The sequence below is a fragment of the Cebus imitator genome, unplaced genomic scaffold (assembly GCF_001604975.1).
Source record: "Cebus imitator isolate Cc_AM_T3 unplaced genomic scaffold, Cebus_imitator-1.0 Scaffold62, whole genome shotgun sequence".
In the NCBI taxonomy this organism is placed as follows: Eukaryota; Metazoa; Chordata; class Mammalia; order Primates; family Cebidae; genus Cebus; species Cebus imitator.
The window spans coordinates 5,055,049-5,072,148 of record NW_016107377.1 but is presented as its reverse complement, the minus strand read 5'-3'; the positions used below and the strand labels follow the sequence as shown (position 1 = coordinate 5,072,148).

General features: G+C 46.8%; 1 protein-coding gene across 1 annotated transcript; it reads right to left on the bottom strand.

Moving 5' to 3' along the window:
* On the bottom strand, positions 1–16,527 carry MYOC (myocilin). The gene is made up of 3 exons (XM_017530015.1): positions 15,712–16,527; positions 3,204–3,329; positions 1–1,287 (listed from the first exon to the last, which is right to left on the bottom strand). The coding sequence occupies exons 1-3, from the start codon at positions 16,271–16,273 to the stop codon at positions 503–505; spliced, it is 1,473 nt and encodes a 490-aa protein (XP_017385504.1). The 5' UTR covers positions 16,274–16,527; the 3' UTR covers positions 1–502.
* Positions 16,528–17,100: the final 573 nt, after the last annotated feature.

Sequence of the window (17,100 nt, the reverse complement as noted above, 5' to 3'; positions counted from 1 at the left end):
TGGGTAAGATAATTTTATTTCGCAAGGCAAAGGGTTATGTGAGACCCAGCTGTATTCTATCTGAAGCATTAAAAGCCAATTGTAGTAAATGCATCTTACTTATGTTCAATGCTGGCCAGAGGAGCTATTCTGCTTCCTTTAGAAGTTATGTTTTTTATTGTGGCTTGTGGTAACCCTGTAACATGCAGGAGCAATGGTTTTCAGGAAGAAACTATGCCTTTTAGCTTTTGCCTCAAATCACCAGAAAACTCGAACTGTCTCATTAAACATCCCATAAATGCTGACAAAAAAGAGAGTATTTATTATCATATGAAATTGTCTATGCCTTCAGACTGCAATTCCTGTATAGTCAGATGGTGACCATGCACATCCTCCTGGATGAATGAAAACTTGGAAAGCAGAGAAAGCTGCTTGGGTCCTGGCTGGCTTTCCCTTCAGCTTGCTCCCCGCTGGGAGCCCTTGGCATCTCCTTCTGCGTTTTCTGGTATGTGCTGGAGGCTTCTCACATCTTGGAGAGCCTGATGTCATAAGTAACCATGTTCAAGTTGTCCCAGGCGAAGAGCTTCTTCTCCAGGGGGTTGTAGTCAATCATGCTGCTGTACTTGTAGCGGTTCTTGAATGGGATGGTCAGGGTCTTGCTGATACCTGTGCCTGTGTCATAAGCAAAGTTGACGGTAGCATCTGCTGAGGAGTAGCTGCTGACGGTGTACAAAGTGCCACAGATGATGAAGGCATTGGCGACTGACTGCTTACGGATGTTGGTCTCCCAGGTTTGTTCCAGTTCCAGATTCTCTGGATTCAGTTTGGAGAGGACAATGGCACCTTTTGCCTCATCCGTGCTGTAAATGACCCAGAGGCCTGACTCATCCACAGCCATGTCAATGTCTGTGTAGCCACCCCAAGAATATGGGAACTGTCCGTGGTAGCCAGCTCCAGGGATTTCCTTCTCAGTCTTCACTGTCTCGGTATTCAGCTCATATCTTATGACAGTTCTGGACTCAGCGCCCTGGAAATAGAGGCTCCCTGCATACACTACAGCGCCCGTGCTTTCCAGTGGCCTGGGCAGTACATGAACCTTAGAAGGGTAGCCCTGCATAAACTGGCTGATGAGGTCATACTCATAAACCTGACGGACATCTGTGCCAACTGTGTCAATTCTCCACGTGGTCTCCTGGGTGTAGGGGTAGGTGGGCTTGGGGTCTCGCATCCACACACCATACTTGCCAGTAATTGTTTCTGCTGTTCTCAGCGTGAGAGGCTCTCCTACCCAAACTAGTTCTCCGCATCCTGGTGAATTCAGAAAAGAACACAAAGCACCACTTATGCATAATCTTTCCAAACACAGACAGTGACCATTAGGAAGCTTGGCAGAGCCGGTAGACGTGACAGCCCTGGAGACAGATCATCTGGGTTTAAAGCCAGGCTCTGCCACCCACTGGCTGTGTGACTTTCAGTAAGTTACTTAGCTCTCTACACCTCAGTTATCCCATTTGTAAAAAGGGGATACTAATAGTGTTTTGGGTAGTAGGGCTGTTGTAAATTTTATATGTAATTCTATATGTTAAGTGCTGGTATAGAGTAAATATATGGTAAATGCTATGTGACCAATCTGTGATTCATGTTATTGACAGCTATTGCTAGCACTGAGGGCCACACTTGGGAGTGGGAGCTATAAAATATTTAAAGTAAAATTCACTCAGTATCAGTTATAAAGATGAAAGTTGCACAGAGGGCCTCAGTTGCATTTGTAATAGTCTACTTAAGCTGGGAAGGGACTCATGGGTGTTCATTGGATTACTTATTGTGACTTTCATGCCTGGTTTATTTCATTAATATAGGAGAGAGAAAAATCAACTCATAAGAATAATCTCCATACAACAAAATTTCTCAAGCCCTATCTGCTGAGTCACATGTTTCATCCATCATTTTAATATAATAAGCATGAAAATAATTATTTTTTGAGACAGAGTCTTGCCCTGTTACCTAGGCTGGAGTACAGTGGTGCAATCACAGTGCACTGCAGCCTCAACCTCCCAGGCTCAAGCAATCCTCCTACCTCAGCCTCCTGAGTTGCTGGGACTACAGGTGCCTGCCACCATGCCTGGCTAATTTAGCTTAGAAAATAATTTTTTAAATGTAGTGAAGAGACAGTTGAAAATTTAGTTAGCAGAATCACAACAGATTCCTGTCCTTTTTTTTTTGAGACAAAGTCTCACCCTGTCACCCAGGCTAGAGGGCAGTGGTGTGATCTTGGCTTACTGCAACCTCTGCCTCCTGGGTTCAAGTAATTCTCCTGCCTCAGCCTCCCAAGTAGCTGAGATTACAGGTGTGTGCCACCACATCCAGCTAATTTTTGTATTTTTAGTAGAGATTTTTCTCTACTAAACATTTCACCATGTTGGTCAGGCTGGTCTCGAACTCCTGACCTCAAGTTATCCTCCCACCTCAGCCTCTCAGAGCCCATAATTTACAGTGGCTTACAGGCTTGAGCCACTGTGCCTGGCCCAGATTTCTGTACTTTTAACGGGCACCTTTGGTTTCCTCATAGAAAGTAGAAACACTTTGCGGCTCATATCTCAGAGAACCATGTTTTAAATATTTTATAACCCCTACCTGCATGCATGCCCTTCAGTGCTAGTAATAATTGTCAATAACATGGATAGTCAAAGTTTCTGGAAACTATAGTATTAGTCATAAAGTTGGACTTGCAGGGAACTCTTTGGAGAGAACCAAACTGTTCTTTTCCTAAGTGGCCAAAGTTCAGAAAACATACCGTTAGTAACAGATTGTGACTGAGATGGTGCTTGGTGTGCACCTGTCCTTAAAATAAAGATATGAACGTGCTACTGAAAATGTAATTTCTCAGGTGCACTTAATTCTACATGACCATCAAGTGGGTGAAATCAACACATCTCTTATCTTCCCCTGTGCAGCCCAGCCAACTCAGCCCAGCCCAGCCTTCCAAGTGCGGGTGATAGGATATAGGGCTTTGCTAGGGAAAGGCTGACTCTCGCAGACCTGCTCTGACAAGGGAGCAGAGAGACAGAGAATTCTGTTCTTCTCCTCCTCTCCTCCCTCTGCTCCCAGGGAAGTTACTTGTTTCCCCTTGGGTGGGCATTTACCCTGTACTGATTCTCTGAACACAGCACTAGACATGAATGAAGACCATGTGGGCACAAAAGGGAAGAAACCTAACTTCATACCGTTGGTTCCCTCTCCACTCCTGAGATGGCCAGATGCGCTCTCCTTCAAAATTCGGGAAGCAGGAACCTCAGTTAGCTCAGACTTCAGTTCCTGGAAGGCCAAAGTGTCCAAATTCCATGTAGAAACTGCATTAAAAGAAACAGACAAAATTTTACTGTAAGAAAAAATGGCCCAAAGATTGACTATGTTGAGGATGACATTTAAATAGACTCCCGGCCAGGCACGGTGGCTCATGCCTGTAATCCCAACACTTTGGGAGGCCGAGGTGGGCAGATCACCTGAGGTCAGGAGTTTGAGACCAGCCTGGCCAACATGGTGAAACCCTGTCTCTACTAACAATACAAAAAAATTAGCTGGGCGTGGTGGTGGGCGCCTGTAATCCTGGCTTCTTGGGAGGCCGAGGCAGGAGAATTGCTTGAAGCCGAGAGGCAGAGATTGCAGTGAGCTGAGATTGCACCATTGTACTCCAGCCTGGGCAACAAGAACAAAACTTTGTCTCAAAAACAAATAAATGGGCTGGGCACAGTGACTCACACCTGTAATCCCAGCACTTTGGGAGGCCGAGGTGGGCAGGTCACCTGAGGTCAGCAGTTTGAGACCAGCCTGACCAACATGGGGAAACCCTGTCTCTACTAAAAATACAAAATTAGCCGATGTGTTGGCGCATGCCTGTAGTCCCAGCTACTTGGGAGGCTGAGGCAGGAGAATTGTTTGAACTCAGGAGGCAGAGGTTGAGGTGAGCCAAGATCGCACCATTGCACTCCAGCCTGGGCAACAACAACTCCATCCCAAAATAAATAAACAAAATAAATAGGCTCCCAAATATATGGTGTTTGAGATTTGATTTTAAATAAGGACTGGGGGTAGAATGGGGGTGAGTGAAGGGAAGGTAAAACCTGACTAACTGCTGATAACGGTTGGGTCTGAGTGACGGCTACATTGGGGCTCACTGTAGTCTCTCTACTTTTGTGACTGTTTGAACAATTCCATAATTTAAAACCTCATAAATAATAAATTGTATAGCAATGTGCCTGCGTTAGAGTAGGGTATCCAAAATCAAATAAGATTTTAATTAATTTCCACTAGAAGGGCTGATTTGTGAATAGGTGAGTTGTAATTTCAGGCATTTTGAGACAGTCCTCAGCACCTTCTTAGATGTCTGAATTTCAACAACTAAAATTTCATGAGGAATGATCTGGGCATGGTGGTACTTGGGAGGCTGATGTAGGAGGATTGCTTGAGCCCCGGAGTTCCAGGCTGCAGGGAGCTACGATCCTGGCACTGCACTCCAGCTTGGGTGACAGAGCAAGGCCTGATCATGGCACCCCCCCCCCCAAAAAAAAAACAAGGTGCAGTGGCTCATGCCTGTAACCCCAGCACTTTGGGAAGCTGAGGTGGGTGGATCACTTGAGGCCAGGAGTTCAAGACAAGCCTGGCCAACATGGTGAAACCCCCATCTCTACTAAAAATAAAAAAATTAGCCCGGTGTGGTGGCACATGCCTGTAGTCCCAGATACTCAGGAGGCTGAAGATTGCTTGAACCGAGGAGGCAGAGGTTGCAGTGAGCAGGGATCATGCAACTGCACTCCAGCCTGGGTGACAGAGTAAGAGTCTGTTTCAAAAAAAAAAAAAAGAAGAATTTAACTGGGGCCAGCCACAGTGGCTCATGTCTGTAATTCCAGCACTTTGGGAGACCGAGACAGGAGGAGTACTTGAGCCCAGGAGTTCAAGACCAGCCTGAGCAACATAGGGAGACCCCTTCTCTTAAAAAAAAAGATAAAAATTTACTGAATGACTTATTCCCTTGTTAGATGCAAATATTGTAAGAAGTAGCATATTAAGTTTACACTCTCAGTAGAAATATTCTGCCTGATTCCTTTCTGAGACCAGTTTTGCATAACAGTGAGGGAGTGTGTGCAGAGTTTCTTTCAGAGTTTACGGGAGTGGGTGAGCCATACGGAAGGGAAGCGGGTGGGCAGCACTGGTTAGACAGTAAGTGATCACAGTGTGACACATGTCTCTACTCTTGCTTAGGATTATGATCTTACAGCAGTTCTTGAACACAAGGACAAAGAAACAGCCACAAGGAACAGGCTTGGTTGTTTTAAAATGCAGTTTAGTCAGGCGCTGTGGCTCACACCTGTAATCCCAGCACTTTGGAGGCCAAGGTAGGCAGATCGTTGGAGCCCAATAGTTCGAGACAAGCCTGGGCAACATGGTGAAACCCCATCTCTACTAAAAACACAAAAAGTTAGCCAGGTGTGGTGATGTGCACCTGCAGTCCCAGCTACTTGGGAGGCTGAGTGGGGAGGATCACTTGAACCTGGGAGGTCAAGGCTGTGGTGAGCAGTGATCATATCACTGCACTCCAGCCCTGGTATAGAGTGAGACCCTGTCCACCCCTCCAACCCCACAAAAATCCCATCACACACACACACAAACAAATAAAATGAAGGTTTGTCGATTATTCAGGTATTGCCAGGCCAGCATCCCAGGAGGCAATTGTCATTGAAAAGCAAGTTAAAGCAAAACTAAGGAGACAGTAAAGAGATCAGCTGTTGTTGGGGTGGGGAAGCGATGACTAGGTGAGGCACAGAAGATTTTCAGGGCAATGAATACTGTATATGATACTACAACGGTGGACACATGTCACTATGCATTTGCCCAAACCCGTAGAATGCGTAACACCCAAAATGAACCCTAACTAAAACTGTGGACCGTGGGTGATGTGCCTGCTGATGCAGGATCATCAGTTGTAACAACTGTACCGCTGTGGCGGGAGATGACGGTAATGGGACGGCCGTGCATGTGTGGGGGCCGGTAGCATCTGGGAACTCACTGTACTTTCTCTCAGTTTTGCTGTGAACATAAAACTGCTCTAAAATCATTTTACAAGTTGTTATACTCACAGATCCCAAGAGGCAGGGGGCACACTAAGCCCAGGAGGTCACCTGAGCAAGCACCAGGGTTCCTCCAGAGGAAGAGGGAGCCAGAGAAAAATGTGGGAAAGAGCTTTTATTCTTTCCATGGGAAGGGAAGGGGAGGCAGGGTAAGCAGGTTTAGGATTGGGGAGTGTGAATAATTTCAGCAGGCTCTGGGGCCACAGGAGTTCTCTCTAATTGTCTGGTACCAGGCCCTGGGGTGATTAGGTCAGGGGGATAGTGGCCTTGAGTTTGAGCCTGATGGAGGAGGTGGCCGGGTGTGAGCTCTGGACTGGCTGGTTTGCATCTGAAAGCTGTGCTCCCAGGCAAGTCCTTTGCTCTCTGGAGGAACTGGCTACCCCTGGGAGGGACAGTCCCGCCCGTGTTTGTTTGCAAGGCCCAGAGAGCAAAGCACCAGAATAAAAAGACTTGCTTAACACACTGGCTTTTCTCTTGCTGAACCTCTGAGTCACTTCTCTGCCCTTTGAACAACTTGGTTCCCCGCTCAGGATTCTCAGGTGTTCAGGACGGCGGGAGGAAAGTCATCCCATCACCTGAGACCTGGGCGCCTACACAGCTGAGAGGGGCAGGAAGACATGTTCTGCCTTTTATCATTTGTTTGCTCAACCCTAAAATCTAAATGTAGATTTCAGGCAGAGAGAATCACCACAGAACTCTTGATGAAATGTTGTACCACATTTCATCAAAGCCACACATTAGTTTACATGTTCACATCTCTGCAATCAGGGTGCCTTGTTTGAGTTGCTGGGGTTCAGCTTCAACAAATTATAGTACCAGAAAAACTTTCTCCCTGGAAGGAGCTGAAGAGAACGCTCAGCTAGCTCTCAGGTGCGGGCTGGGCCGACAGCCCTGCTGCCCACACGGAGCCAGCTCAGCAGCTGCCGCCACTGCCCACCTGATCCCAGCTGCCGTTCTCCCCTCCCCTCCACCCCTGCATGTGTGTGGCTACAGTCGTTCAACAGCCTCCCTAAGTGCAATGCCCTGGAGGTGAGTGGGTCCTCCATCTCTGGGATATCTCTCAGTCTAGAGTGGACCATGCGAGTAGTTAAAACGTGTAAGCTAGCCAGGAGCAGTGGCTCATGCCTGTAAACCCAGCAGTTTGGGAGGCCGAGGGGGGAGGATTGCTTGAGGCCAGGAGTTTGGGACCAGCCTGGGCAACATAGTGAGACGTCATCTCTACAGAAAATTAAAAAGTCAGCTGGGTGTGGTGGTGCAGTCTGTGGTCTTGGCTACTTGGGAGGCTGAGGCAGAAGGATGGCTCTTGAGCCCAAGAGGGCAAGGCTGCAGCGAGCCATGGTCATGTCACTGCACTCCAGCCTGGGTGCCAGAATGAGACCCTGTCTTTTAAAAAAATTTTTAAAAAGGAAGACTCATAAGCCAAAATGTATAGGCAACCGAGGACATCCTCAGTGTGCATTCCAAACCCCAGAGGCAATTGGGAGTACCCCCCGGGACACGGCAGGCCTTCATGATCCATAGCCTCAAATCCACAGAGCTATTTATCCATCCTTTCAGTCAGCATCGCTGGAGCACCTATTGAGTGTGAGGCTGTGCTAGGTGCTCAAGATAAAAGGTGACTAATAGGCTTTGTCTAATAGGCTCTTCTATGTTTTAAAAAAAAAAAGACAGCACTTTGGGGGGCCGAGGCGGGTGGATCACGAGGGCTCAGGAGATGGAGACCAACCTGGCTAACACAGTGAAACCCCGTCTCTATTAAAAATACAAAATATTGGCTGGGCATGGTGGCAGGCATCTGTAATCCCAGCTACTCAGGAGGCTGAGGCAGGAAAATCGCTTGAACCCGGGAGGCAGAGGTTACAGTGAGCTGAGATCACACGACTGCACTCCAGCCTAGGTGTCAGAATGAGATTCAAAAAAAAAAAAAAAAAAAAAAAAAAAAAAAAAAAAAAAAAAAATTAACAAAATTGGTCCATGCCCTTAAGGGAATCATAATCTGGCAACGTCCTCATAGCTCAGAAGGAAAATGGGTTTATTCCAGGTTGCTGCAGAAACCAGAGTCTCTTAGACAATCTGAATGGCTCCTGGAGAGTCGTGGAAACTTTATTTTGTTCCTTGCCTTTCCTTCTCCCTAGCTGAGGTTCTGTGGGGGGGGTGAGGAAACTCCTTTGTTCTTCATTCTAAAGGCTCCATTGACCTAGTTGGGTATCTGGGGCACAGACTGATTCACTAGGTCAAATGGAGGTTCCCTAGACCCACCTGAGACCGGCACCCGCTGTTTCCCTTCTCCCCCTGTGCAGGCAACCACACACCTCTGGCAGCGACTTGGTGCTGCCCATGGGGCAGAGGGACAGGGTGCCCGAGGTTCCCTGCTTTTCTGTGCTGCTAGGGAGAGGTAAGAGAGAGTGACCCCCTTCCTGTACACAAGGTGGCAGAACCATCGGTAACCTCCCTCTCTGCTGCCGCTTTGTCCATTGCCATGGCTTCTCTCTTAGGCCCAAAACACTCACTGGGGCTGTCAGGAGCAGCCCACCGCTGCCTGGCCTCCCCAGCCTCCTGCAGTGTGTAGAGGCTCACGCGGTAAGCAAACTCTTGCTGGGACAATTTTCAAAATCAGGACATTAAGCAGGTTCCTTGAATTGAGCTGCTTTCCTTTCGTCTGTACCTTTTCTTGGATCGCTGCAGACTCTGCCTCAGGACAATTCAAATTTCTTTTCTTTGATTGACTCAACTCTCAGAATGTAAGAGTTGGTTTCAGGCAATGTGGGGTGAGAGAAATACTGCATGACATCTGTACAGAAAGTCTGGAGGATTCCCCCACCCTTGTCCGTGCGCTTCGGCTATGCGACCCACAGTTGCCATGTGATGGTCCCTTAATAAATGTGTCAACACTAAAATTTCTCTGGAATGTTTCAAAATCACTAACATTTCATTCTGAACATGGAAGAAAAACAAAAAGAGATTAGGAAAATATTAAGGGCTATATTGTGACAGACTGTTAACATTTTTAGGGGCTTTTAATTTTTTAGGTTTTTAAACAAAATATTAAATTCAGGTGAGCCACCCCTCCCTTGCATCTGACCCCTTTAAACATACAAAATTAAGTATTTTATGCTGGTTATTTGATTTAGCAACTTACTGAGAAGAGACGTATACTAAGAAAATTAGGGGTACATACCTGCCAGTCCGTGGGAAGAAAATTAAGAAAATAAATGCCCCTTTTGCTACAGAGGGAAGGAAGAAAGTGAAAATAAACACAAAAACGTCAGGCATGTTCACAGGTGACTTCCCTGTGGATAGCTAAAGTAGGCACCGGCTCTGGAACTCTAAAAAACAGCTTTTTTTTTTTTTTTTTTTTGGTGAAACAAGATGACTTGTTGGCATTTATAGCTCTTTACCCATTTGAAGTAATTTTTATATAATTTTCAAATGTGATCTGGTGCCTTCAGAGTTTCAGAGAAATAGAGAAAGACTTTAGGACTGCAGACCGCGTTTGATAAAGCTTATTGCCACTACTTAGTGAGTGTCTATTATGAGACAGTACTGGCTGGGTGCTTGCTATACCCTACTTTCAAATAATAGTCCCGAAAGTGAACATTAATATTCCCTTTTGCAAATGAGGAAAGGTTCAGAGAGGTTAAGTAATGTTCCCAAGGTCACACAGCTATGTGGTGTGGCTGGGTCTTGAGCCCATGTCTTCCAAGGCGATGGCAGCTGTGAACTCTTCTATCCTGTGCTAAGGAGGTGTGTGAGTTATAAATGTATTGCCTCAGAGCTGAATGCACCCTTCCACGTATGCTGTCTGAACAAGAACTTTAAAGTGAGCACCATGTTGAACTATCCCAGTAGAGGGCGCTGGAGGGCCATCGTGGGAGGAAGAAGGTCTGTAGTTTCCCTGAGCTGCGTCCATAGGCCACTGGTGTGACTGTGAGGACATTTGGTGGAGAGTCCGGCCCCAGCCATGGACCCAGAACAAAGTTCTTCCGTGACCTCACAGCCACAGCCTGGCCATGACCTTTCCATAGCCCTCTCAACAAGGAACCCAGAGTCCCTGCATAGGGCCCTCAGTGCTCTGGAGGCCGCCTCCTGCCTGTGCCTGCCCTGACGCCCACCATGCCCCTGCCACACGTTGCTGGTTGCCCTCCTCACCTGCACTGGGAAGTGGCGGACTGCAGCTGCCAGCCAGCTCAGGCCTGCGCACGTCAGCTGCCTTCTCTGCTAGCTGATGTGCTGAACCTCACCTCCCCCTTCCAAGCTTGTCCTGGGTCCGGCACCCTCCAGCACCCTCCCTCGCCCTAGGTGCCTATGACGCTCACTTCTATCTATAGTTGCTCTTTCGTCATGGTAATTCTTTTACTTTTCTTTGTTTTTTTTTTGTTTTGTTTTGTTTTTGTTTTGTTTTTGGCAGAGTTTCCCTCTTGTTGCCCAGGCTGGAATGCAACGGCATGATCTCAGTTCACCGCAACCTCCACCTTCCAGGTTCAAGCGATTCTCCTGCCTCAGCCTCCCGAGTAGCTGGGATTACAGGGATGTGCCACCATGTCCAGCTAATTTTGTATTTTTAGTAGAGACAGGGTTTTTCCACATTGGTCAGGTTGGTCTCGAACTCCCAACCTCAGGTAATCTACCTGCCTTGGCCTCCCGAAGTGCTGGGATTATAGGCATAAGCCATTGTGTCTGGCCCTCATCATGGTAATTCTTTAAAGTAAACTTCCCTGGCTTAACCCACTGTGTGGTTTCTATCTCTGTACTGGACCCAGATTGCCCCTGGAGGCTTTAAAAGAGCTTCAAAGATGCTGCTCAGCACTTTGGGGGATGACCCACTCCTGGGCTGAGCTCAGGTCCTAGTGAGTTGCCCTGTGAACTCAGCTCCTGGGCTGTGCACCTAATCCTCTTACTAGTTCTTCCACCCTCACTGGCAAAGAAGAGGCAGCAAAGGTTGCCTGGCTGGTACCAAGTTCCCTGCCAGGTCCCATCACAGCCCTTATGGCTCTGAGCAAGGAGCCCTTCAGCTTGTGCTTTGCAGGAGCCACTCCTCATTGCATTAGCTGGAATAAACATGAACCACAATAAAACATAATGTCAGGGAATGGCTTCCAGGATGACTGCAAGGCCAGTTCCCCATTGGCAGGGTGGATGGTTAAATTATGAGCCTGTTGGCTTCTTCTAGGTCATGTCAGCCAGGAGCATCTGGCAATGGTCAGCCTCCAGGAATAGAGCCGTCTGGCATGAGGATGGAAGCCCAGAATAGAGGATGCAAGATCCAAAGGCAGGGAAGCAGTCTCGTGAAGGGGCCTGGACCGTGAGGGATTATCATCTTTATCCTATTCTAGGCGAGGAAACGGAACACGCAGCACTTGTGTTGAACACCTCTGGTTTCTCCTCTCCACCTTCCACTCACATCCTTCCCACCTTTTTGCATCCATTGCTGAGGCAACTTGCCTCTTGCAAGTATCACCTGCGGGGACCTCACTTCAGCCACCCTGGCCCAGCTTCTCTGATTTTCTGCATAGAAAGTCTACAAGAATGGGCCAGGCGTGGTGGCTCATGCCTGTAATCCCAGCACTTTGGGAGGTCAAGGTGGGCGGATACTTGAGGTCAGGAGTTCAAGACCAGCCTGGTCAACATGGTGAAACCCTGTCTCTACTGAAAAAAAAAATCAAAAGTTAGCCGGGTGTGGTAGTGTGCACCTGTAATCCCAGCTTACTTGAGAGGCCGAGGCAGGAGAATCGCTTGAACCCAGGAGGTGGAGGCTGCAGCAAGCCGAGATCATGCCACTACACTCCAGCCTGGGCAACAAGAGAAGACTTGGTCTCAAAGAAAAAAAAAAAAAAAAAAAAAAAACAAACCAAAGTCTGCAAGAACAAACCTTGTCCCCACATCTGAGTATCATGGAAGTGTAATATACTCCATGGGATAGACCTTCGCCAACAGGGTATCAGATCCATGGGTAAACACTCCCCTCTTCTGTTGCCGTCTACACAGTCCCTCTGAAGGGCTTGTTGGGCTCGAGCTCCATTGCCCACTGTGGTGATCAGCTTGAGAAGGCCCCCACTTTGTGGCTTTCCTTCCTTCCCTGTCTCACTTCTTACTCTTCCCTGTCTCCACAACTCTTCCCTAGGATCATGGTCCATATACACGAACTGCACACAAGCCCTCTTCCTGGCTCTGTTCAACGGGAGACCAGTCCCTGTTATTTAGCAGGGGCTAGGTCACAAAGCAGGCCTTCTCTTGTTACAGAAATAACTAACTTTAATTAATCTTCTGGTAAATTGTGTGTGTGTGTGTGTGTGTGTGTGTATATATATTTTTTTTTTTTTTTTGAGTTGGAGTCTCACTCTGTTACCCAGGCCGGAGTGCAGTGGCGTGACGATCTTGGCTCACTGCAATCTCCACCTCCCAGTTCGAGCAATTCTCCTGCTTCAGCCGCCACCACACCCGGCTAATTTTTGTATTCTTAGTAGAGACTAAGTTTCACCATGTTGGCCAGGCTGTTCTCAAACTCCTGACCTCTGCCCACCTCTGCCTCCCAAAGTGCTGAGGTTACAGGTGTGAGCCACCACACCTGGCCAATTATACTTTTTTCTACTTTTCAAAAACTATTATATATATATATATATATATATATATATATATAATTTATATATATGAAACTTTTATATAAGCCAGAGTAGAAAAAGTTATATATAACATTGTAGTAATAGTTATACAGTAAAATGTCACATTATATGTATGTATAACCAATGATTTCCATGATTATAAAAAGTTTTTTTTTCTATATAACAACTATTAATACATGATCAAGGAAGTGGTGGTAGCAATTTGAGCCACAGGTGGAATACAGAAAGGCTGCCTTCTCAGGCCTTACCTTTGTCCGCTCAGCCTCACTAAGCTTCTCTACCCAAACCTCTACACCTGCAAAGAAGCATACCTAGACTTACATTCCAGCCTCCAGAATGCCCCCTTTTCCCTAGATCTGGAACCTTGAAGCAGATCTTTTGTACCAAGCATTCCTGTACCTTTCTGTCTTTCACCTTTAGGGTCTATAAACTAGAGGTCAGCTGAAGGTCCTGAAAGTCACTGAACCTCATAGCTGGGTGTGGTGCTCACACCTGTAATCCTAGCACTTTGGGAGGCCAAGGCAGGCAGATCACCTGAGGTCAGGAGTTTGAGACCAGCCTGACCAAAATGGTGAAACCCTGTCTCTACTAAAAATACAGAATTAACCAGGTGTGGTGGCACATGTCTGTAATCCCAGCTACTTGGGAAGTTGAGGTAGGAGAATTGCTTGAACCCAGGAGGTGGAGGTTGCAGTGAGCCAAGATCACACCATTGCACTCCAGCCTGGGCAACGAGAGCAAAACTCTGTCTCCAAAGAAAGAAAAAGAAAGAAAGTCACTGAACCTCAGAGGGAGAGGCCAGAATTCTAGCTTTGCCACTAACTGGTAGTGGCCATGGACTAGCTGAATAACCTCTCTGGACCTCAGTTTCCATATCTGCAAAAATGAGCCAGTGGTACCAGATGCTCGTTAGGTCCCTTTCCAGTTCCACATTCTTGTACTAACGTAATTTCCTGCTCATGAAAACCATTTACTACTAGAAAACAACTTCCATATCTGGTGTTCATTATAATGGGATGTTGCCCTTATTTCAAAAGTGGAGTAGATGGAAAGATCAAGAAGGAATATAAAATTAGGAAACACATCTAGCAAAGCCCCAAAGACTTGTTAAATGACCACAGAAGAAAAAAAGCCAAAATATTGCCTCTATTTTTGTACACACACACCCCACCCACATACACACATGCAGGAGTTTTTATTGTAAATGTAACTCCATTCAGTTAACAGTCTGAAGTAAGTAAGGCCTCATCACACTAATAGTAATGATGATTCTTTCAATTGTCTTCACAGATTCAAGTTCAAGTCTCAAGCTCTACCACTGACCAGCTGGGCAACCTTGGTCCCTTAGCACCTTAGGACTTCACTTTCCTTGGTTGTAAAATTCAGAATTGAATCTCTTCCAATTCTAACAATCTAGGATTTAAAAAAAAAAAATCCTTTACATCTCATAGGTATTTCATGTGGACCCCACAAAAATTATTATTCACAGCAGGAATTTTCTTTGTCATATTATGGGCAAGAAATGAAGTTGCAGAGGGTTCAGTAATTTGCCCAAGGTCATCGCCAGTCCCTGGCTCTTAGGTTTTCTAGCCCCATCCCTATGAAGAACTTGCCTTTCATGTAGAAGGCTTTTTTAGCAAATATTTTCTCATAATTTTAAAGGTTTTCAAGCCTGTAGAAAAACTAAAAGAATAGTACAATAAGCTCCCCATATGCTTAGATTCACCAGTGTGTAATTCACCAGTTACTAATATTGTGCCACAGTTGTCTTACCTTTCTTTCTGTCATTCTCTGTATATTTGCAGTCTTTCTTCAACCATTTGAAAGCAAACTGCAGACTTCCTGATGCCTCACCCCTGGGTACTTAAGCATGTCTCTCCTTAGAACAAGGATTTTCTCCTTCACAACCACAGTATCATCATCACACTAAGAAACTGAACATGAATACAGTAACATAATATAATAAGCAGTCTATATTCAAATTGCCTCAATTATCCCAAACCTGTCCCTCATAGCCTTTTCTCCCCCTTGCTGAAGACACCAATCAAGACTCATGCACCACATTTGGTTAACACATTTCTTTAGTCTCTTTAATACAGAACAAGCCCTTCCCCACCCCTTTTTTCTTTCTTCTTTGACACTGACATCTTTAACCAGTCCAAACTAATTGTCCAACAACTGGATTTGCTTATTTCCTCATGATTAGAAAACTTCCTCAACAGTGAATATTTAGGAGCACACTTTCACAAAAAGTGACACAAATATTATCTTCCCAGCTAATGAGAACAGTATTCCCCCTTCCCCCAACACACAAACACACACACACACACACACACACACACACACACACACTCCCCTTCAGGCAAGCAGGGACCAGGATGAACAGAGGAGCCTCTCAGTGAAAAAGAGCCACCTCAAGGATTTGTCTGGTGACTAAAAGCAGAGGTTCTCAGATTGGACTGAGGAAGGAAACAACATATTGAGGGAAGTGAGAGAGGTGCCACCTCTTTATTTTGCCAAGGGAGAACATTTAAAAATAAACAAAAACGTACCACTTACTATCATTTCCTAAATCTACTGTCACTTCATAAATAAAGGGCATTTTAACACCTAAAGGTAAGAATAACAATCTCTGAGCAAAGGTTCAAAAAAGGGGCTTTTTCAAAAAGGACAGTGGGCAACTTGCTACTGCTCATAGGCGTACACATCTCATCTCGTCCTTTCATTTCTCCTTTTGTATGGACTGTGAAAACTTTGTCATGGAGGGGCATAAGAACTCAGAGCCACGAATTTAAATGAAGCTCTCAGGAGCTAAATTACCGGTAATGCCTGAAAGTAACTGCTGTGCTGCCTTAACTCACCTACCTTGTGCTAGATGTGCAGTCTCTGGGAGAAAGGGCAGGAAGGGAGGCCTGGAGCGCCTGGAGCAGGCCGCTATGAGCCATATCACCTGCTGAACTGAGAGTCCCTCCACCCCACGTTCTTACCTTCTCTGGAGCCTAATGGCACATCCCGAGCAGTGTCTCGAGTCTGGGGACACTGGCCCCTTCTCAGCCTTGCTACCTCCTGGCTGCTGCTTTCCAGCCTCCTGGCCAGATGCTCATTCTCTTGCCTCAGCCGCTTCTTCTCTTCCTCCAGAACTGACTTGTCTTGGAGGAGGTTGCTATAGGCAGTCTCCAACTCTCTGGTTTGGGCTTCCAGCTGGTCCCGCTCCTGCTTCAGGGTGCCCAGCTCCCTCTGCAGCCCATCCTGGGTCTCCTGGGGCCTGGCAGCCTGGTCCAAGGACAGCTGGTGAATGAGGCTCTCCAGGGAGCTGAGCCGAGCTTTGGTGGCCTCCAGGTCTAAGCGCTGGGTGCTGCTGTCTCTCTGTAGGTTATGGATGACTGACATGGCCTGGCCCTGCTCTGGGCAGCTGGATTCATTGGGACTGGCCACACTGAAAGTATACTGGCATCGGCCATTCCGGTCATTGGCTTTCCGGAGCTGAGCTGTCCTGGCCCCCACATCCCACACCAGGCAGGCCAGAAGCAGCAGCTGGACAGCTGGCATCTCGGGGCCAAAGCTGCAGCAATGTGCACAGAAGAACCTCAGTGCCGAGGCTGGGTGAGGCTTCCTCTGGAATGCTCTTCTGTGCTGAGAGGTGTCCAGATGGGTGGCCTTGCTGGCTCGTGCCTGAGCTCTAGAGAAGTTTATATATACTGGGGAGCCAGCCCTTTGTAGGGGGAGAGAGAGAGGTGGCCACGTGAGGCTGGGTGGGGCTGTGCACAGGGGGGTTGCCTTCACATTGCCAGCAAGATTCTTAGAAAATAACCTTCCAGAAGTCTGGAGTTTCTTTTAAAAAAGAACATCCCAATTTATTCTCCCACACCCCAATAATAGTCCCTCTATCCCCACCTGGTTTTGCATACACACACACACACACACACACACACACACACACACACACTTGATACATGTCCCCTTTGTTTAACAGGACTACTGGTGTGCTGATTTGAACAAGGATATATTTCTAGTTTATATTTCCATCCACTCTGCAAAGTCACTGAGAACCTGCACTATGCCAGGCACTATGCTAGGAACTCAAAATCCAGACAAGTCCTTTAGACATGCAGCAGGGACAGAGACAAATAACAGGCAGCCAGAATACAAGGACAGCACCCCACCAGGCTCCAGGGAGAGCATTCCTATAGAAGTGGCAGATTTCCTCCCTCACCCCTAGCTTTAAAACGACTGTGTATCTTTGGGAGAACTTTCTAATTTCAGTCTTGCATCTCAGGCACCAATGTCAATATTAGCCTCTAAATCAGTTCTTACTCTGTGTGTGTGCATGTGTCTGTGTGTCTGCGTCTGTGTGTGTCTGTGCGTCTGTGCATGCC